The sequence below is a fragment of the Nyctibius grandis genome, chromosome 7 (genome assembly GCF_013368605.1).
Source record: "Nyctibius grandis isolate bNycGra1 chromosome 7, bNycGra1.pri, whole genome shotgun sequence".
NCBI lineage: Eukaryota > Metazoa > Chordata > Aves > Nyctibiiformes > Nyctibiidae > Nyctibius > Nyctibius grandis.
Genome location: NC_090664.1, coordinates 36,561,556 through 36,581,795, shown reverse-complemented (window position 1 = coordinate 36,581,795; position 20,240 = coordinate 36,561,556). Strand labels below are relative to the sequence as shown.

The following is a 20,240-nucleotide window of genomic DNA, read 5'->3' as shown; positions in this document are numbered from 1 at the left end:
AGTATAAGCACTTATATTTAACAACAGTGCTGGGGTGCCTTCTCTTCTCCACTCTGAAGCTAATCTAAACAGGTATTCATGGTAAGCAGTGTTTTTCGTATCCCAAGCACTGAACTGACAGTGGTTTTAAGTATACAGGACTTTTTCAAGAGAAAAGAGAAACATGCAAACAACTGACTTGTGCAGAAACACTGGGATTCGGGATTAAGCATTGGAAGGGGTAAGGGTCTCCTCTTCCCGGTGCAGTTTAACCAAGAGCAGCACAGCCCTCTTCTGTCTCTGAGCAATGCATGAGGTGTGTGGCCAGTGTTTGAGTCATATACAATATCAGGTGCAAAAGACAACTACAGAGGAGTCAGAGCGTTCAGACACATTGATCTCTGCCCCAGTGGCTGTTCAGTTGTTTGAGACTCAGTAGATTGAACGACCCGTCCTTGCTGTGGCAATGCTGTCCCGCACTGCAAGAGGTGGGTGATGATGACAGTGCCTGCCTGACGTGAGCAGGTCTGGTCAGAGCTGTGGCCCTCCTCTCAGCTCTTCCCCCAGGTGTGAGCACTGCTGCACTGGCTCACTCTGCCCTCACCTATTTTCACTGCTGTTCTCACCACAGTGCTCCCTGTCTTTCCTGTTCCTGTAAGAGGCACTTTGGATCAGCCTTTGCAGTGTCTCAGTGTCTTGCAGGAGGATCAGCAGCATACCTTAAGCCTAGCCTGGAACCCTGTCCATTTCTTGTTCAGGCATGACGTTCAGTCTAATTACGAAATAGATGTACATAAAAGTGCATGTATATCAAAAGATTTTCATATGATAACACAGATAGCTGGCATGCAGAGCAGCCTGACTATTGAGCTCTCCATTCTCCCTGCATGGTGGCGATACCAGCAGGCTCCTCCTCTGGAGGTTGTAGGCTGTGCTGGATTTTGTTACCAGAATACCTCTGTTATGAGCTCCCAATTTTTACAGTTAAGTAACAAAAAACTTTAAAAAATTTAGTCTCCTCTATTGTATGTTTCCTTTTTTCTTTTGCGAAAGGTGATTTTAATTTATCAGATTCACAGTAGGATCCAGCAGCCTATACTGTTTGTAAGTATAGAACAGGAAAAGCACTTTCACTATTTACTCATCCAAAAAGCATGTATTACCAGATTTCTGTAGCACTTACCAGGAAACAGTTTTATCTCCAGTTATCTCCATGGGAAGCAGGTGGTGTTTTTCTCATTTGCACAGTTTTGTGCAAAGTTCTCTCAGCTGTTTCCTGTTTCTTCCTGGAAATAGCAGTGACTGTTTCTTTATCGCAGGAAGTGGCATTACAGGACATATTATAGTAATTTAAGGAATTTCTTTTTATCTAAGTGCTTTTATCTCTGGGCTTTACAAGGTGTTCAAAGGACATTAATTGTAAAATTTAATTTTGGCTTACTTAATTTTTAACTATTTAAAATAAACTGTATGGCTTTTTTTTTTTTTTTTAAAATCACGTCTCTTGGTTAAGTGATGTCATACAGACATACCAGAAAGGGAAAAGCCTCACAATCTTTAGACACCTTTCTATATCTGTCATTGGTGAAACTTCTTTACAAACTTAGCCAAAGGTGTAGAATAATGTGTGTCCATCCAGCAAAGGAGTGCAGGGGCAAAAATGGAAAGCTCAGGAGGAAACATGTTAGCAGGGGTGCCCCATGTTTTAAGATAGCCCTTGATAAAACAACTGAAGTAAGTATTCCTAAAGGAAAGGGTACTTCCATTCTAAGTAGCTATCGTCAATAACATTTTTACTTAGGAGCCTTTGTTATTTACTGGATATCTGGGAAAAAAGGTAAATAATAGAGGTAATACAAGTGTGTTCTCAAGCTTCTCAGGGGCATAGGCACAGATGTCCTGGTGCAGAAACCTATTCCACTTATTCCAGATATTCTCTTCTATTTAAAAGAGATCTTTAGCATGGCATCATCTTTTTGTTAGTCAGAGACCTTAACCATAGGGAGAAGATATGAAATTCTGGCTACAGTTCTTACAGCAGGGCCGAGGAGAGAATCTATTTCCTGTTACAAATGTTTGGTAGAACCTCCTCTGCTCTAGCCGTGCTCCTCCATATGACTCTTCACTGAGGCCGGTTAGTGCCAGGTGCCCACTCATGGCTTGATGAAAGGTGTTTTCATAACTCTGGAGGGATAATACATGTCTTAAAATATGCAGAGTGATAAACTGCCCCCCTGAGGCAAACACTGCTATTGTGTACAAGTGAAGAAAAGCTGAAAGGGGATCTGGGCAGTACATTATCAAATGAAATTACAACAAAAATGGAAGACTTTATTTTTAAAAACTACATCAGTAGTTTTATTTCTCTAAACTGGAGAGTTATATAATGCAGTATAAGATAGCCATTTATTATACATTCTTGGATTTAATAAAGAGGCATCTCTGCATACTGAAAGCATCATTATTGAAATAAAACCCAATGGAAAAATCATCTACTGTAGTATTTTTATTATTAATGTGAACCTGGCAGAAGAATGTTGATATTTACAGAATAATAGAAAAGTGCAAGGCTGTAGGAAATGGCATAATTAATTCCCAAAATTAAGACTAGAGGTAGAAATAAAGGAGTCTCTTCAGTTTTTTCCCATCTTTCCATCTATTTTTTGGTAAGGAAATAATATTTAATTCACAGATGCAGGTACTATAACATTTTTTACATGAACAAAAACATAGTGTCATAAACTGTGAAGCTGAAAATCTGAAATGAGCGCTATTTCCCATCATAGTCTAGATAACACTGAAGTAATACAGCAGGAAAAAAAAATGTAAAGATATGAGTAATGATTTCCCCTGTGTGCAAAAAGGAGAATTTCTATGTTGAGTTAAATAAAATAATTTCACATAGTAAATATCTCTCAGAGGTTTCCTGTAACACCTCTGAAGGCAGCTTTTCAGCTGTGCTCATTTATTTATGTGAAACATATATGTGTACTCCCCAAACTAAAAAAAAAGAAACTGTAGCACTTCGGAGGGAATTTTGGAGTACATATGTGTATGTATTTATATAAATCCATGAACTTTATATTTGTGAAGAGAAAAGACTATTATGTGGGTAGGAAAATGCAAAGCTGGCAGAAGATTTCACTGATTCATAGGCTAGTTTTTTTTTAGTTGGAACAAAAGGGCGTTTTGTCAGACTACATGTCGGTATGTGCATCTTTTTCTTGGATATCCACAGTTGCTTCTGGTCCACTCATTCTGGTTGAAATATGTAGCAGGTTTTGTCTTTTCCTCCTCAAGTAGAAATAAATTATACTTCCAGCTCCAACTACAGAAAGTACTAGCAGAACGAACAGCCAAATGATGCCAGCAGAAAGTTCTTTCTCCGTTTTCCCTTCTGCAAATGGATGAAATGGAATCAACACCTTTGATCTTAAGAGATTTCAGAATCTAGTAATAAATGGGATTTCTTTAACCAGAAATCAGACAAATGCAATATGCGTGTAGATTTTCAGTTCAACAAGTGGTTTTGTATTTTTTTAATTGACAAAACCAAACAAGATATAGTTAAATTTGATCAAAACCCAATTTACTTCAGAATAACCTTATTTCCTCTACATACAGGTGAAGTTTATGGACTTTTTAAAAAAAATACTCTCAAAATGAATATCTAGAAACTATGTAATTATATTCTTCTTGTATTTGAGGATCTCCTTATAATTCTACTTAAAAGGAAGCATGCTTACCTTTATCTTCTGTTGACATCTCTGTGTTTTCAGGAGCTTTTGGAAGGAAAAGAAAATGTTTATTCTGAATGCTTTAAAAAAAATGAGGCATTTTAAACTTCCTAAGTCCGGATGCTCCTGACAATGCTTCCTAAATCCACTTGCTGGTGACAGTTGCTTTCCCAGAGAGATGGAGCTAAGCATGTGTAAACCTCCAGTAGGATGATTAGCTTTTCCATTCCAAGAGCATCTGACCTCCTCAGTCAAGACAACCAACAAGACATGAAATTAGAGTCAGATTTGTGTTATTTCTAAAAGTGTTTTCAATTATGTTCATTTCTGAGAAACTGCCCACAGGATCCTTAATCATTTTAAGGTGTTTTCTGAAACAGGAAAAATTTCCTGAATGAAGCTCTCGAGTGTTAGAGATGTATCATGAACATTTTACTTGAGCTGAAAAGGATCTGCTGTGAGTTTAGCCCCTTCTGTCAGAGACAAGCATTCTGTGTGGATGTGGTTCCTATGGTAATTGCACTTCCTAAACTTATCAGGTAAGGGAAAGGTGAACAGATATATGAAATTCAACGAAGCAAAAAGTTCATGTTCTGGACCACTTTCATTTAATCTCTATTGGTAATCGAACTCATGCATTTTCTGGCAGATAATAATTTTGCTATCAGGATAATACCAGCATTTTATTAAACATGATTCTATCGTACTGTAGATAAAGAGTGCCACAAGAATGTATGTTATCGTATTCCTGTAATCCATCAGCTCAGAGGACAGTAATGAAAGGAATCACCAATTCCAGCATATCTACAAGACAGAGTTTTCATTGCACTCATCAGAACAAGGGTGTTTTTTGAGAATATATTAGGCTGAAATTAAACAAAACATTGCTTTTGATATTAGATTGTATGATAGTTGGGGAAAAATTCTACTGAAAACTGACTTTTTATTAAAAATGAGTGGTCTTTGACCAGTCTTTTGCCTAAACATAGGGGTCTTAAGTATTCACAACGGCTGCATGGTGCTGATGGTAGTTTAACAGGATTTACGGCAGATGCAGCCTTCCAAGGAGGCCATGGGGGGCTCAGTATTTAGGCGGTCAAATCCTGCAGTTAGGGACTATTGGTTTTGCACACAAACCTATAATGGTTTACGTTTTTACGTTATACAATGAAAATACATTGTCAGACATTATTAACCTTAATATATTAGAAATATTACTTACTTTTTGTTTTTTTACAGATGTATCCTTTTTTGAAAGAACAGACATTGGTGTTCCAGTAGCCAGACAATGCACATACTTCTCCACACTCTTTATGCTTTCTGTTTGAAGGTTCTCCCATTTGCCAGTTGACAAAATCTATTGCAGATTTGTCTGTCCATAGCCACTGTCCTAGTATTTAAAATGAGCATATGTGTATAAAATACAGGGGTTTAGACAGATAGAGTAAGTTGTGATGGGGAAAAAAAATTATAGCATGAATAGGTAGTTAAATGTTTCAGTTACATTTCTAAGCATATGTAAGCATGCTTTGAAATAAACTGTGCATTTTTTGTATACATGTATGTTCAAGTACACAAATTTGCTTTCTTTTTAATATAACGTATCATCATTTTGTATGATATGATAATGTATGATTAAATATTGAAGATATTACCTCTGTCATTTGCCTTTAGCCCTATCCAAAAGTTCGGTGATTTTCCATGAAGTATCTTAATGGTGTCTGACAGAAAGTTTGCTTCAGTATAGTCTCCTACTGATACCAAATCAGCAGCTGAAAAAATATTAATGAACACATCACAATGTCTCATTTTCTTACAGCTTAAGTCAATAAACACATGAAAGAGATGTAAGAAGATGTAAAAGACACTGATTCTTGCACATAATATTCACTAGTCTTGTTATGGTTATTATATCGCAATATTGTATTTTGAGCACAACTGTGAGCTGTATGGACACAAATCAGCACAAACACATGGATTTTTGTTTAGCCTTTGGTATTTTAGAGAAGAAAAATTGCTCTCCTGCAAAACTTTTTGGATGGGTCCAACCACACCCCAGAATGTGATGCAAGTAGGCTGAAAGTGGTGATGCAGTCAGCACCACGCATGTTGCCACTACAGCTCTGCCACTCACCAGTGGCTGGGCAGTATTTTTGGCAGTGCCTGACGTGATGTGTTGCAAGGGTAGATAGGATGTGTAAGCAGCTGGGGGTTGCAGTCCAGAAGATGCCCAGAAGTTGATTTATAGTTGCCATATGCCCTGGCATTACAAATACACAAAGCTGTGTTGAGGTCATCAGGAAATGACCACCTTCCTGGCCTGGCCAGGAGGTAACATGTAGGTAAAAGTGTAGGAATTTAGGATATCGAACAGTGTCCAAATGGGACCTTTCATTCTGGTTATTAGTGTAATGTTTACTTTTTCTAGTAATTATCTGATTTATCTTTCTACAGAACCATTTCAGGAATTCTGTTGTCCTGCAGGTGTGAAGTAAAATGCCTTTGCAAAGCTACTTTTTCTGTTTACTCAGTCATAGGTCAATGTTTTCATACATACAAGGAAGTGCTGCTAGAAATCCTTGTATTCTCTCTTATGATTATAATACTATCATCACTCAGACATATAGTGCTAATGCATGGGATGTTTCCTATTCTCAATCACACTGAAATGTTTGCTGTATCACATCAATTCTCAGTGAATAAGCAGGAGAAATCAGAAATATGGAGTAAAGTGTCTTTTCCTCTCCCCTGATCCACATACAGCCCTTCTCTCCAGATCGTAGACAGCAGTGGGGGCTGTACCAGAGCACGAGCTGCATGGCTGGGTGTATTTTACTGGTTCATGAAAGCTAGATGACTCCTCCATCTTGTTTTTTGTCCAGCCAGTGACATCCAATTAATAAACTGTGCCCTGGAACTAACAGAGACAACTTTCCTGTGAGTTCGTGTCTCCTAGTTTACACTGTGTGTGGATTCCCTCTTGTCTGGGGAAGGGAAAGCTAACCCTGCAGTCTGTGCCTTAGTGGGACTCTAAAAGTGTTTATCTCCCCATTACTGATTTCTGTAAAACTAGTAGGAATTTCATATTTTTGAGATATTGATATTTCACCTGGAATTTGAGGTATCAGATGCCTCTGTCTCTGACAAAGTTTAGTTTTATTGTGAAAAAGCATGCTCAGAAAAGCAAGCTAAAAAGCATTGTTTGAAGTTTGAAAGTAATTTAAGATTTGCTTAGCAATATCATCCATTACTGTATGTGTTTAATTACATCTTCGATCTTTCTAAAACAAAACACTTACCTAGTCGGGCACATTCCTGATGAGCTTGAGACCAGCTTCGTTTCCTGGAGGCCTCAAAGTAGTAGCAGTGACCATGGAAAGGTATCCAAGATTTGTGTCCTCTTGATTCAGGGCATTTTCCAGGAAGTTGTGGGGGCTCAGTAGGGGCCGTTACTGATAGGAGATCAGGTAGTTGGAATCCAGTTATTTTATAAAATTTGGTTTTCCCATGATACTAGTAAGACAAAACTAAACAGACTATATTCAGTTTGTCATCATAGAAGAAAAGAAGCATGTTCTAGAAAGAGCTTGAATATGGCTTTGATTTTTTGTTTGAGAGAATATTTTTCTTCATTTTTTTTTATCAAGGTGATTAGGAAGATACACTAGTCTAGAAGAAGTATGGATTCTGTCTAATGATGATTTTTGTAATGACACTAGTCAATAAAATGCCCATCTGGTTTTCTGGCATAAATATCTGCCTAATTAGTTAAAACTGCTGTTTTTAAAATGTCTTCTGACACTTCAGTCTCATTTTTTGACAGGATCAAAACCTTATAGCAGAAACTGAGATTGTGAATGAAAGTGCTGGTATAACTACACATGGCTTGCAGGATTTTTTATTAAAGTGCATCCTGAATAAATTCCATAGTGATTGATATAATAGGAAGATTTTGGATGAGAAGATAAATGCAGATGGAATGAAAATTAAATATTCTGCCAAATTATGTTTTCTTCCTGTGAGTCTTCTATTTCTTTCCCTATTAAGGAATATGCAGCTCTCAAATTAGATTTCTAGGATATTAAAGTGGAAAGAGACATTAGGTATCAAATCTGAGGATTTTTGTGAAATTACATCATCTTAGAATTCAATTTGACATGTAATTTTAAATTTTCTAATGGTTCAAGGTCTTCCATAATGTTGACGAAAACAAAAATATTTAGCTAAATTGTGAAATCATATTTATACTTATTTGCATAGGAATTATAGAAGTTTGTGCTTGGAAGACTCCTCGAGGGGTTATTTACTTCATCCTTGCACTCACAGGTGACATGAACTTGTTATATACTTATACCGTTTCTAACAGATGTTTGTCCAGTCTGTTCTTAGCAACCTGTAGTTATGGAGATTCCCTGACCTGTTCAAAGCATTTATTAAAGGCTTCTGTACTTATAAAATTAGAAGGTTTTCCTTGCTGTATTTAAGTCTATTACTCCTTTTCCAACTCATGTCAGACATAGTGAAGAATTTAATTCCGTTTCTTTAGGGCTCATTTTCAATATTTAAAATTAATAATCTGGTTTCTCTTAGCCTTTTGTTTGTTAGTTTTTTGTCCAACTCAAATTATAATCTTTCCTTTTATTTCTTTTTTCCTAGTCATCTGAAAACCCTAGTTGACTGAGAGCTTTTAAAACTTTGGTGCCCCAAACTGGATACCAAATTTCATCTGATGGTTAATCAAAACAGATCTCATAGGAAGTCAATGACTTTTCCTACTAGAATATATAGTTAAGAAATCAATGAGTATTCAATCTTTTGTTTCTTAGGCTTTCGGTAATTATTATTATGAATTGACTTCCTTCTGGGAAGAATTCCTGTCAATATTTAGAGCTAGTTAGTTATCTATTCTTGTCTTCGTGTATACTAGTGTATAAAACAAGTGTTTTTCCAGTGGCTTATTATATTTAGCACAGTCGACAAATCTCCACATCCTCTAGTTAAAACACTTATATTCAATTGCTTACCGTCTGATTTTTTACAGACGGAAAAGAGTTTTTCCTTGCAAGAAGCTGTCTTCCAGGTGCCATCAGTGTCTAGGCAGACACATGCTAACGTCTGTTTCGGTTCCCCGCTGGACCATTTGCTGTAAACTAATCTCCATCTGTCAATCCATTGATACTTGCCATTGGTCTGGAAGCAAAATCTATATGGTAATATCAAGGTTGCTGAGAGAGACATAGCTGCTACATAGGATGCTCAGAGGACTCTCATGTAACAAGTAGGGAATCATATGCTTACTAATGCCACCTCTTTGTGCTTGTAAATTCTAACTGCAACAAGATGTACTGTGTCTGTTATACACAAATACGAATGCAGGATGTTTTTTCTGCCCTGCCCTCCCCCCCACCTCGCCCCGGTATCTAATATTAATTCAGATCATTTTTCAAGCATTGGGAAATGAAAGGGAAAAAAGAAAGGGGTCGTGAGTGAAGGCATAAAACTGGGAGTCAGGTAAGCCATTATGTTGGTACAACCACTCAAAGGCCTTCATGGAAAATGGGAGTGTAGGTGGGAGTATTCTTAATAAGCAGTGCTGATTGCCATCACTTTGGTTGTAGTTATCGTGACTGTGATTCATGGGGAAGAATGTAGTATGTCAAAATACACCTACCATCCAAATGTTCACCCTCTCCTGTCATACAGCTGATGCAGACATCTCACAAACAGAAAGGATTTTTTTTTTCCGTAGTATTTTGACTTCTTAATAGGAGCAATTACACCAATTGTATTTTCAAATGAAAAAGGTACGTCAATTGGTCAATATGTCTGGAGGTCATATAGCCTCCAGATTCCTTTAACTATTTTTTACTCCTGTTTCTGTCCACAACTGTATTTTGCTACTGCTACCATGAATAAGACTGCTCTAGGAGAACGTGTGAGCATAAACACACGTGTAAAACCCATTCTTTTGCAGGTCTCAGATGTGCAACCTGAGATATCATGTCACTGATCTCAGAGATGCGTAAACACATAGCAGAAGGGCAGGATACATGTTATTCCTGGACTATCTTTTAGCTTAAAATAAACTCAAAATGTGGGAGATTTTACAATTTATATTTGAGACCCTTTAAATGACTGCAAACATCACACACCGTTGTTATATACTGGTTTGCAGGAGCATTTCCTTGTGCTCAAGCATGTGAGAGTTCTTAGTTCATTAAAATCTCCGCTGTATGAGACTTATTCAAAGAACTCCAGCGTACGTGGGTACTGTATTGATGTAACATGCTGCTTTCAGCACTACACTGGCAGAAATTCTTATAGGTTTCAAGATGAGAATATGCAGTATGATCAGGTCCCACATCAGCTTGACTAGCCGTATGTAATGTATATGTTCTTACCGCGTTGCTGTTAAGACCAATCCACAGAGGCTCTCCATATTCCTGTGCAAGTAAGAACAACAGAGCCTGGCTATATGGGTCTAAAATGCTGGCAAGTTCTGAGGCATTGTTATTGCAGTTTTTCTGTGCTTCCTCCCAATTCATTTTGGAATGGGTGACAGAATAGATAATGCCATGGGAATGGTCAAAAGCAAAGTCCAGCACTGTTGTTGATAACTTAAAGAGTTCAGGAACTGTAGGAATAAGCAAAAGAAAAACCCCAAGAACAGTTAAATCTGAAGGCCACATATTTGACTTGAGCGATTGAAAAACATCTTCATTATTTACAAACCTAGTAGAAAATTGCTAACTGAATGGAACACCTTCTCATTAGTTCTCTCAAATAACTTCAAAACAACAGTGAACTTTCAGGATGAAAGAAATATGTTTTTAGCCTCTGGGAATTTTGAATACGTAAATTCACAGTATCTTATATTGCAGAGGTAAATTCACCCCATCAGTCAAAAATAACACATATGCCCTGCCTGTTTTCAAAATACTCTTTGCGGCTTAGCGTCTTTGTGTCTATGTCAGGTTTATTTGGATAAATGTAAAACTTACCAGTTATGATAAGCAATAGATCACTATGAATTTATGTAATTAAAATGTTCATGGTTTTTAGCTATTTAATTACATTTTTAAAAATAAAATCATTTTGCTTCCCTACATTCTGATATTTTATTTATTATTCCCTTCTCCAAAACATTGCTAAGTAACACTGGCATGCAAGATGGGCCCTTAGGTTTTACTGACCCCTTAAGTAAAAAAAAAAGGATAAGTGATCTAAAGCATGCTAAAAAATAAAAGTGATTTTAATCATTGTGTTATAAATTTCAAGATCAGTGATACAGAACTCACCACTATTCTTCTGGCATATGTACCCTCTGGATTTATAACACTCCTCATTGTTCCATTTTCCTGTGTCATCAGCATGACCTCTCTTCAGAGAAACACAATCAAACTGTTGGAGTAAGGGAAAGAATATGAGTACATTACATTGATATTAAAAGTTATAAACCAAATTACTATAACCCTCTGGGTAGTTTCACTCCTTTTTTCTTTGAATTCTGATATTGCAAAGTTTGTATTACAACTCTAGAAACACCTTCCTTTTATCCTTTTCTGTCGTTTCTTACCTCCTCTGTGGTGGCCAACTCCACCTTGGTACTGTCTTGTAAATCTTTGTAATCTTCAGCTCAGCCTGCTTGTTCATTTGGTTATTTTTGAGGAGACATACTTGAAAGGCATTATTATTTTCAAGAACTTTCTGTCACACCTTCTGTCTCGACTAATGAGCATCTCTCAGTAAGTTTTTTGAATAAGAATGAAATAAAAATAAATGGAGGTCATGCTTTGTATTTGGCTTGCAAAGCCAACTTTAAATAGTTGTTATTCTTGACAGAATCATCTAAATTGTGGTTCTTGACAGAGTTACCATCAGCTCTAGTTCTTAGAATTTCTCTTTCAGCTACACCAGATCAGATGCTGAGTGCTTAAGAAGCTGGAACTTTAAGTTTATTACAACCTGCAGCAGCCTACTAAGCTGCCATGCAGAAATTTTAGGAACATCTGTTTTAGCAGCTCTTGACTCTAGTTTCTTAAGCTTGAGTAACTTTTTGATGTTATTTCACTCCTTTGAAAAGGATCCTCTGAAGGAGATAGCTGTTAGTATCTTAAAGGTGAAGAAGAAAAGTAGAATGTACTTTTGCACTGTCTTTTTTCCCCCCTCCTTGATATTTCCCAGGAGAGTTATTAGAGCTGCAGTAAAGTAGAGCTGCATATTGTGCTGTATCCTATATGTCTTCCTGCATGCCTTGGCCAATGGCTCAATGGACAAGAGCCGAATGATGTGGCTCAGGTGCAGATTAAACTGGCTGTTTAGAGGTTTAACTTCAGTGCTAGCAGTGGAAAGGGTTTGAGTGGTTTAGAAAGTAGTTTACATCTGTTGGCCCTTAACAATTCAATTACAATTTTAAATAGGGAAGAAGTAGAAAAAAAATTAACTCCTTCCTCTTGCATCCTCTCCTGCTTCCTTTTCAAACATGAGTTAACTTTTCAAACATGAAAATATTTCCAGCATGTGTTAACTTCTAAAATTCTGATGTTGTATATACATTTTCTCTAAAATGAACAGCAAATTACTATGAAAAAGAAAATTTTATTCAATCTATCCCATCTTTATTCAATCTGTCCATTGCCATTTTGTGCTCTGAGGTAGCTAGAATACTCAAACATTGAAACTTTTTATTGCTAATCGCAGTGTAAAGGTAGATGAATAACTTGGGGAGAAGGCTGAAGCAATATCTGTAGCAAAGTGAGCTCTTTACTTGAAGTGATATTGCTCCTCAGATTTAACTTGATGGTAAATGCTAAGTGGTATTTACCTGTTGCAGATTGTGGCCATCTTCTGGGTGCAGACTGGGATACAAAACAGGTTCTACAAGTTTTGGGGAACCTGGAGCCCAGTTTGTATAGGAGACAGCACTTCCATCAGTCCAAACAAAGTTGAGTTCACTGAGTATATCATTCAAGCCAATCCAGGGATCATTTGAAACATCCTTCAAATGGTAAGTGAGAAAAGCTGGAAAAAAAGCCAGTAGAAAAGGTGAATATGTCATGTCATTAGTCAAGACATCAGCTCATAAACAAATCCTTAAGTATTTTGTTTGTTAAAGTCTTATAAATACGTTTTAATTCGGGTTTGATCATAAATTTACCCAAGTTTATTGTTTCAAGGTTATGCTAAACCTTTGCCTGTGTAAAGTCTCAAAGAGTGAAAGTATTTGGAACTATGAAGTAAGACTGGAAAGAAGAAAGATACAGAAAACCTGCCTGACCACCGTATTATCTAACGAGTTCACTTATTTCAACACTCAGGATGAGCTGATTGGCTGATGGAAAAGTGTAGCTGTATATAGCTCCAAATGGAAGCCCAGGAACATAGGCAAGGTGAAAATGTGCCTTCTTCTCACATTCTGCTGCTGAATTAAGTTGCAGAATTTAGGCAGTCATTTCAGAGAGGTATAGTAATATATCCCTTTCTATTTCTGTCAGAAACAGAACATGGATTCCTTTTCTTTCTCGGTGTCTAAAACTACAAATGCCAGGTCTGGATTTGTTATTTTATGCTAATTCATACCCTGTAAATAATGTAAAGCAGTTTGCATGGAATAGGAGAAAGCAACCCTTAGCATCACTAACATGCCCTGGACAGATGGTTCCAGTTCTTCCAAAAAGGTTTCATACCATGGCCATATAACCCATGTTGAGTGTGCATATTATAAAATACATACATTTACATACTGTCTCTTTTTGCTGTGTTCTTCTTTGCAGGAAATGACCACTGTATACAGAGTAAATGCTATCTATTACCTGAAGAGCTGTTGCACTATTGTACTTGTTCACTATTGCACCTTGTACTTGTTCATTGTGTATGCTTGCCAGATTTCCTCCAAGGTTCATACAAGTTCTTCTTGCAGTATGCCAGTATTCATAGGAGGAGCCAAAAAATTTGTAACACTAGGGAAAAATGAGTATAGACTGTTAGTGAGTGACAACAAAAGGAGTTTAGGTTTGAATTACACTAGTTGAAGTAGAAGTTAGCCCAGCTCAGACCCAGAAAATAATTTTTCAAAGTTAACAGGGACTCAGCTCTGGAACCAAGTCAAAACCATTCACAAATTTTATATTTACTCTTTGTCTTTCTATGAGAGACTGAGAAAGAAACAACAAAACTCAAACAACCATTTACAGACCACAGCAGGAGTCTGATGAGAATCTAATGTGTTAACTAACTCAGAGATTTTGAGAAGCCGTACTCCATCATTAGGAAAAGACAAAGGAGTGCTGACTCTGTAAGAAAAGCCCAGCCCAGGGTTTCGTGTGGAATCATCTGAACTTTCTGGAAAACATTTTTGACCTAGAGCCTATGGTCAGTGTGCTCTCATGTGTGTATTCAGCCTTCTTCATTTTACAGCTCTTTTATTAATGGAAGTATATGACTCATGATTTCTTAAAAAGTGCGTAGTCATCACATTACCAATTCACATTCACCCTTAAATGATTTTGGTAATTATGAGTGTGCCTAGTGTGCCCTCTCCATGTTCACAGCTCACCCTCTGCTCTGTGGCACACCCGTAGCACTGTCAGAGAATTATCTTGCATAGTTTGAGGAAAACAACTACTCTGATGACGGTAACAAAAATGCAAAAAAAGTGTACTGGCATAAACTCCACTGGTGTGAGTATCCACGGGTGCTTTCATAACAATATTGTATATATTAGAAAATAGAACCCTTGCTTAATAAGCACATCAAGTTTGTGCCTTTTGAGAAGAGGCAAGCATCACATTGAAGCCTGTTTGGAAAAATTTGGCCTTATTTCTGATTTGTTCCAACTCAAATGACTGATTTTATGCTATAGTTGGTGCTTTCAGTTGAATTCAGTTCATTTTTTTTGGAAGTGTATACAATGTATCAGTTTTTCCAATGTGTCTCAGTTGACCTTTTCTCAGGAAAACAAAAATCTGTGAAACCACCATTTTGCAAGAATTAGGCAACTGGTTCAATTTTTAATGCCACTTTGGATAATCGCTGTCGAAAGATATCTGAGAGACAAAAGTCCTCTTGTGTATCTTTAAGTACCATCCCAAGGACTAATATCATTGTGCTTAGATGGATGTTATCATACCTGATTTTTAAATAAAAGCCAATCTTCAGGACATCCTCCAGGAGGTGAAGGTACCGCTGAAGGAAGTGTTGCGTTTATAAAACTTCTGTGCCTCTCACAGATATAGCCATTTGAAAAACCACAGCTGACATCATTCCACAAGCCTGAAATCAATTTAAATACAGACAATAAGACGCTGAATAAGATTGAAATCTGTGGGAAAGTGAACTGGCTTCTGTGCTTGTAGGTTTGAAAGTAATCTGCCTGGGAATGTGAGATAACATGCTTCAGCTCAACTCTACCTCCCATCATCACTGCTTACAGGAGGACTTTGATCCTACTGTGACTGTGGGAGTAGTGGCCATGCGAGATGGCAGATATGGCAACTCCGTGACGTCTGAGTAGAACCCACCCGAACAGCTTTATTGCACTGAAACATGCAAGTGTAAAGTAATACTTTATCAGTGAAAACACTATAAAATGTGAAACATCATATATGTTCTATTCCTTTGCTAACTATTCTCTAATTATTTTTTTGAAAGATAAGTTTACTGTTGATTTGAATAGAACATATTTTTTGTGCAGCTGAAAAATCAGTGATCAAATTTTCCTCGTGTTCCATTAAAATCAATTTCTTATATTCCACTTTTATGGCTAATATTGTCCCTGAAGAAACCTCATATATAGTGACTATACTTTATTATGCACATTTTCCCAAATTGCTGGGAAAGAATGGATTAAAGTTGGCAAGATATTTTTAACAAACAGGGAAAGAGCAGTACCCATAAAAATACTTTTTTAAAAAAGTTGTGTAACTCACCATCCTCTTTATTTAAGACCACACAATTTTCTTGAGTATCTGTGAAGCTGGGCTCACCCTGTGCCCAAGCTGCATAGTGCACCTGGCTTCCATCCATCCAACTGAAAAACAACAACAGAACAGTAGCGGTTGCTCAGAACAGTTCAGAAAAATCTACCTTAACATGCTAGAAGTCTTTTTTAAAAAATTACAATGGAGTCTGTCTGTAAATTGAGTTTCCACTAGGATTAAAAGACCTTAGATAATGAAAACCCTGCATGTCAAGTCAAAGAACAAAAATACTTACATTTTTAACAGACATTATCTATGTATTCATAGCATGTATATTCCCTATAAAAATGCAATTTAAAACAGTGGTCTTACAATGTAGTTAAACCAAGGGAGAGCACATATTTCAACATGCAATATAACTCTCTGAACCTGCATTTAACTGACTCCCTTGCAGTGGTCCCTGCAGAAGGAACTCTGGCAGTACAAAACTTCTACAACCTCTTTTTATGAATCTTGATGTAGTTTGTTTACCTACCTAAACTGTCGATCAGCATTCCGAATTAATCCTATGAGATATGACTCCAATTTGCCATTTTTTAAGATCTAAACACAAAAATGTACTTTTAGTTAATGCTTTTGAATATTTAGTAGTTATCTCATATAAAAAAGTGTAGTTTTTGCTCTATGGAAGCAAATAAATAGATGAACGCACATTGTATAAATGATTGTGTGTAGTCACCAGAGAGGACCCCTGTTGAAGTAAATACCACACAACATGTACTTTTGCTTTATTATCTTTTTTTCTGCTTTCTCAGTTTTGGCTGCATTACTGGTACGATCAAAGCTTTCAAAATTGTGTTCTCAATTTAAAAAGAAAAAAGAAAGACGAGAAAAAATTCAGTATAAAATTTTTTGGTATTTTCCTGTTCTTAAGCAGCCATGTAATTCCTGTGTCTCAAGCTGTCTGTCCTCTCCTCCTTTCATATCCTTTCCCATAGAATAAAAGCAAGTATCTAATAGTCTGAAACAGAAAGGAGCTTGTCTGGCTACTTTGGTGTTAGTAAACCAAACAGGATTATGGCAGAGGTTTGAGGCAACATCATGCCATTAAATAGTTAGCATGCCTCTGCCATGGCTTTGGCATGTGCCTATCAGAATCGTCTCAGGCAACGTGTAGGCACTGCCCTTGAAATACATCAACAGTTTTGATACATGTTGCAGGAAAATTAATTAATGAACACCCTAGTTTGTCAGTCCCTGACCTGGACCAGGATAAACCTTCCTTTGAAAAGTTGCTTTGTACAGCAAGCATGACGTGGTATGTGACCATCAGAGCTATGCTGGCAGTAGCCTCACATCTACACGTAACACTGTGCACATATGATAATCAGATGAGCGGTAACTGCTCTGGCAAAAAGACAGTTTTCTCAGTATACACCTAATCTGCCTATTCATTGCCCCTTATACATGTTTGGTCATGGGCAGAGCTCTATTTCATTTAGAATATACAAGAATATACCTACCCTAGTTAATGGTAAATTCTTTCATATTTATTTTCCTAAAGAGAAGCTCTGTTCTGTAGAATAAGTATTTTTTCACTAAACATTTAAATCTAATGCGAATAAAATGTAGTAATGTTACGCAACAGGCACATTCTGCTGTACTTCACAAGCATACGCAGCAGGGTATATAGGCCATATATGGTATAACATAGTCAAATTTCCTCTTACATATTTCCACAAAAATTTTCTTTCACTGTTATTTCCAATAGTAGCAAGATATCCATGACTGCTTTTGCAGAATGTTCTGGCTTTCTCCATGGGGCTCTTTTCTGTGCTGAAAAAATATTGTTTGTCCCCTTTTAAAATCCAGCCATCTTCTGTGACTTCATATGCTGCAACACAGAAGAGGAATGTCTGTATTCTTCATGGTCCTTACACAAAGCTGGCGTTGTTACATGATACCACCCTTTAGGTAAGAAATGAACAGAAGCTTACCAGCAGAAGGGCCCAGAGGTTCTGGTTTCAAGGGTGTCCCTGTAATGAAATGGGAAAAAAATTAAGATGTAGAATGTTTCCCAAATGTTGAGCCAGTATATGTGTTGAATTAGTGGAAATTATCTTAATGTCTATCAATTTTCTGTATTTCACATATTCAATGCAAAATATATGTATATAGTATCTTTGGTGCACAGCAAAAGTGGATGTTCAGGGAATAACAGATGTATTACAGCCCTACATGTCTGTCTTGGTAGAGTTTTGGTAGGTGCATCTTGTTCGTTCTGAATGTTCCCCAAATTAGGTGACTGAAGTTCATCTGAATGAGTACTTGTTTCTGAAAGAAAACTAGAGCAAAAATACTTCACTTCAGTGTTGGTATACTTTGCACAGTAATAAGAGATTCTTTATGGACATTGTCTTGTATATGAACAAGAAATTCAAATACTAAACAAATTTTTGCTTCAAAATATTTTAAATTTTATTAGTATGCCTTTTTTTGTGGAACTTTTTTTTTTCTGTGAAACTACTTTGTGAAGAATCACATTTGACTGAAAATCCACAAGCTTTTGAGAAATAAATGAAAAAATTCCACATCACATGGAGTGGAATATTGGAGCAATGTACCTCTAAACATGCAAGGCCAAGAGCTATAAAAATGTAAAACAAATGTCACTTTTATAATTTTTTTCCACAGGAATTCATCATAATGTTTGTGTTGCTATATATGTAATTACATTAAATGAAGTGTGTGACACACATGCTTGGGTAAAAAAAAAGTCATGTCACCTTTTGAAAATAATCTCTTGTATGGTTCGTTAAAAGATTTTAAAAAAAATAATATATGTCTGTTCTGGAAGTACAAAGTATTATGACTATTTCAGCGTCTTTCAGTATGACATTATGCACTGCTGACTAGTGATGGTAATTTCTTCAGCCTATAATTTCTGCCATTTACACATGAATAATAATTAACAGTATACAACCACTAGTGACACTTTTGCTAATGATTTTTAGTTGTGGTGATCACACAGGTGAGGAATTACAAAGGAAGTTACCAGGAAAAGTATCTTCACATCTCTTTGAGATAGATTCCTATGACTTTACAGGCACAAACCTCAATATGAGGAAAAACTTCTTGACTTTGAGGGTGACAGAGCACTGGAACAGGCTGCCCAGGGAGGTTGTGGAGTCTCCTTCTCTAGAGGTATTCAAAACCTGCTTGGATGTGACCCTGTGCAACATGCTTTAGGGGAACCTGCTTTGGCAGGGGTTAGACTGGATGATCTCCAGAGGTCCCTTCGAACCCCAACCATTCTGTGATTCTGTGTGATTCTGTGTGACCATTACTTTCTAAGCATGAGAAGCTGAGACAATGTGCCTTGGTTAGAATCAGATTATTTTGAATAATTCATCAGCGCAGAAATGATCTTATTTAGAAAAGTATCACTTTAAACATTAACCCTTGCTTCTTGTGCGAAGGAGCCTAGAGAGCCAGCAAAGCAACACTCCCATTAGTCTTGTAAGTAAAATGTGTAACTCAATATGCAGCTGTAATTGATTCCTCTCTTATTTTGCTGGATATCTTTCTCAACAGTAGTTACATTTTGAAAAAAAAAACCCACAGAAGTATAAAGATAGAAGACTTTGCTGCTGGTATGAGAGGAAGATATGAGCCTGCCTGTTGTCTTAAAGTATATACATTTTGAAGCTTGGATAACTGTTTTTTCATTACAGCAAGCCTGTTGTTACACGAGTTTCTTTACATGGCATTTTACAAAGAGAATGATTCTAGTATGCTGGTAGTTTTGTTTAAGTTAGAGTAGGTGTAGAATTCAGCTTGTGTAGAATTCAAGCTGCACCTGAGCAGAGGAGTGAAGTTTCACTTCACAAAGGATACAGAGATTTAAAGTAATCTTTTTTTTTTTTTTGCAAATTGCAATCCTCTCTTCCTCCCTCTCTGCCACCTTAGCCCCCAAATTGGAAACTCCCTACAAGTAAAAGTTCCAAGAAAAATACAGTTTCATGTCAGTCAAAGCTTCTGTTTTGACAGAAATCTGCTTTTGGGCAGAGTAGTGGATTTTACCATATAAGCCCTTGAGGTTGCTTTCACCTTATTTTCTTCAATTCTATAATTACATAAACAAGTATATTTTCACTGAAGCTTATCATAGAATATATTTTTTTATATAAACCAAAAAAGTTTCACAGTTGAAACATTGTATTCTGAAAGTATTTATGTCTTGACCTATTTTCCATTATGCAGAATTCCTGTGAAATCAACCAAATTTTCTACAATCATATGACTTGCAGAACTTTCTGTTTTCATAGATTCAGCCTAAAATTCTTCCTAATGTGAGTTTAGAGTAAAAAGTAACCTACCTTTCTTTATGTCACAAATCCAGTTATGACTGTATTCACATAGCACATTAATCCATGAAGACTCTTCACTGATCGCTCCACAATATTCAAATGCAGTATTGTAAAAGTAATGTTTTTTCTTATAATTCACCTACAGAGGATGCACAACTTTGATTTTTATTCTTATAATACAGGGAAAAAAGTTGCATTCTGGAAGGAAAGAGAAGTAGCACTGAAGTTTTGAACCA

General features: G+C 36.7%; 1 protein-coding gene across 1 annotated transcript in view; it reads right to left on the bottom strand.

The window, feature by feature from the left end:
* Window positions 1-2,491: 2,491 nt before the first annotated feature.
* Window positions 2,492-20,240, bottom strand: part of LOC137665412 (macrophage mannose receptor 1-like) — a 35,192-nt gene continuing 17,443 nt past the window's right edge. Inside the window, exons 15-30 of the mRNA XM_068404362.1 lie at window positions 20,014-20,143; window positions 17,632-17,670; window positions 17,365-17,528; window positions 16,170-16,237; window positions 15,644-15,744; window positions 14,845-14,987; window positions 13,570-13,675; window positions 12,541-12,737; window positions 11,015-11,117; window positions 10,118-10,350; window positions 8,741-8,906; window positions 7,016-7,168; window positions 5,372-5,488; window positions 4,939-5,106; window positions 3,726-3,761; window positions 2,492-3,376 (exon numbers count right to left, since the gene is read on the bottom strand). Coding sequence (XP_068260463.1) covers window positions 3,177-3,376; window positions 3,726-3,761; window positions 4,939-5,106; window positions 5,372-5,488; window positions 7,016-7,168; window positions 8,741-8,906; window positions 10,118-10,350; window positions 11,015-11,117; window positions 12,541-12,737; window positions 13,570-13,675; window positions 14,845-14,987; window positions 15,644-15,744; window positions 16,170-16,237; window positions 17,365-17,528; window positions 17,632-17,670; window positions 20,014-20,143 — 2,124 coding nt within the window. The 3' untranslated portion in view covers window positions 2,492-3,176. The remainder of the gene's footprint in view (window positions 3,377-3,725; window positions 3,762-4,938; window positions 5,107-5,371; window positions 5,489-7,015; window positions 7,169-8,740; window positions 8,907-10,117; window positions 10,351-11,014; window positions 11,118-12,540; window positions 12,738-13,569; window positions 13,676-14,844; window positions 14,988-15,643; window positions 15,745-16,169; window positions 16,238-17,364; window positions 17,529-17,631; window positions 17,671-20,013; window positions 20,144-20,240) is intronic.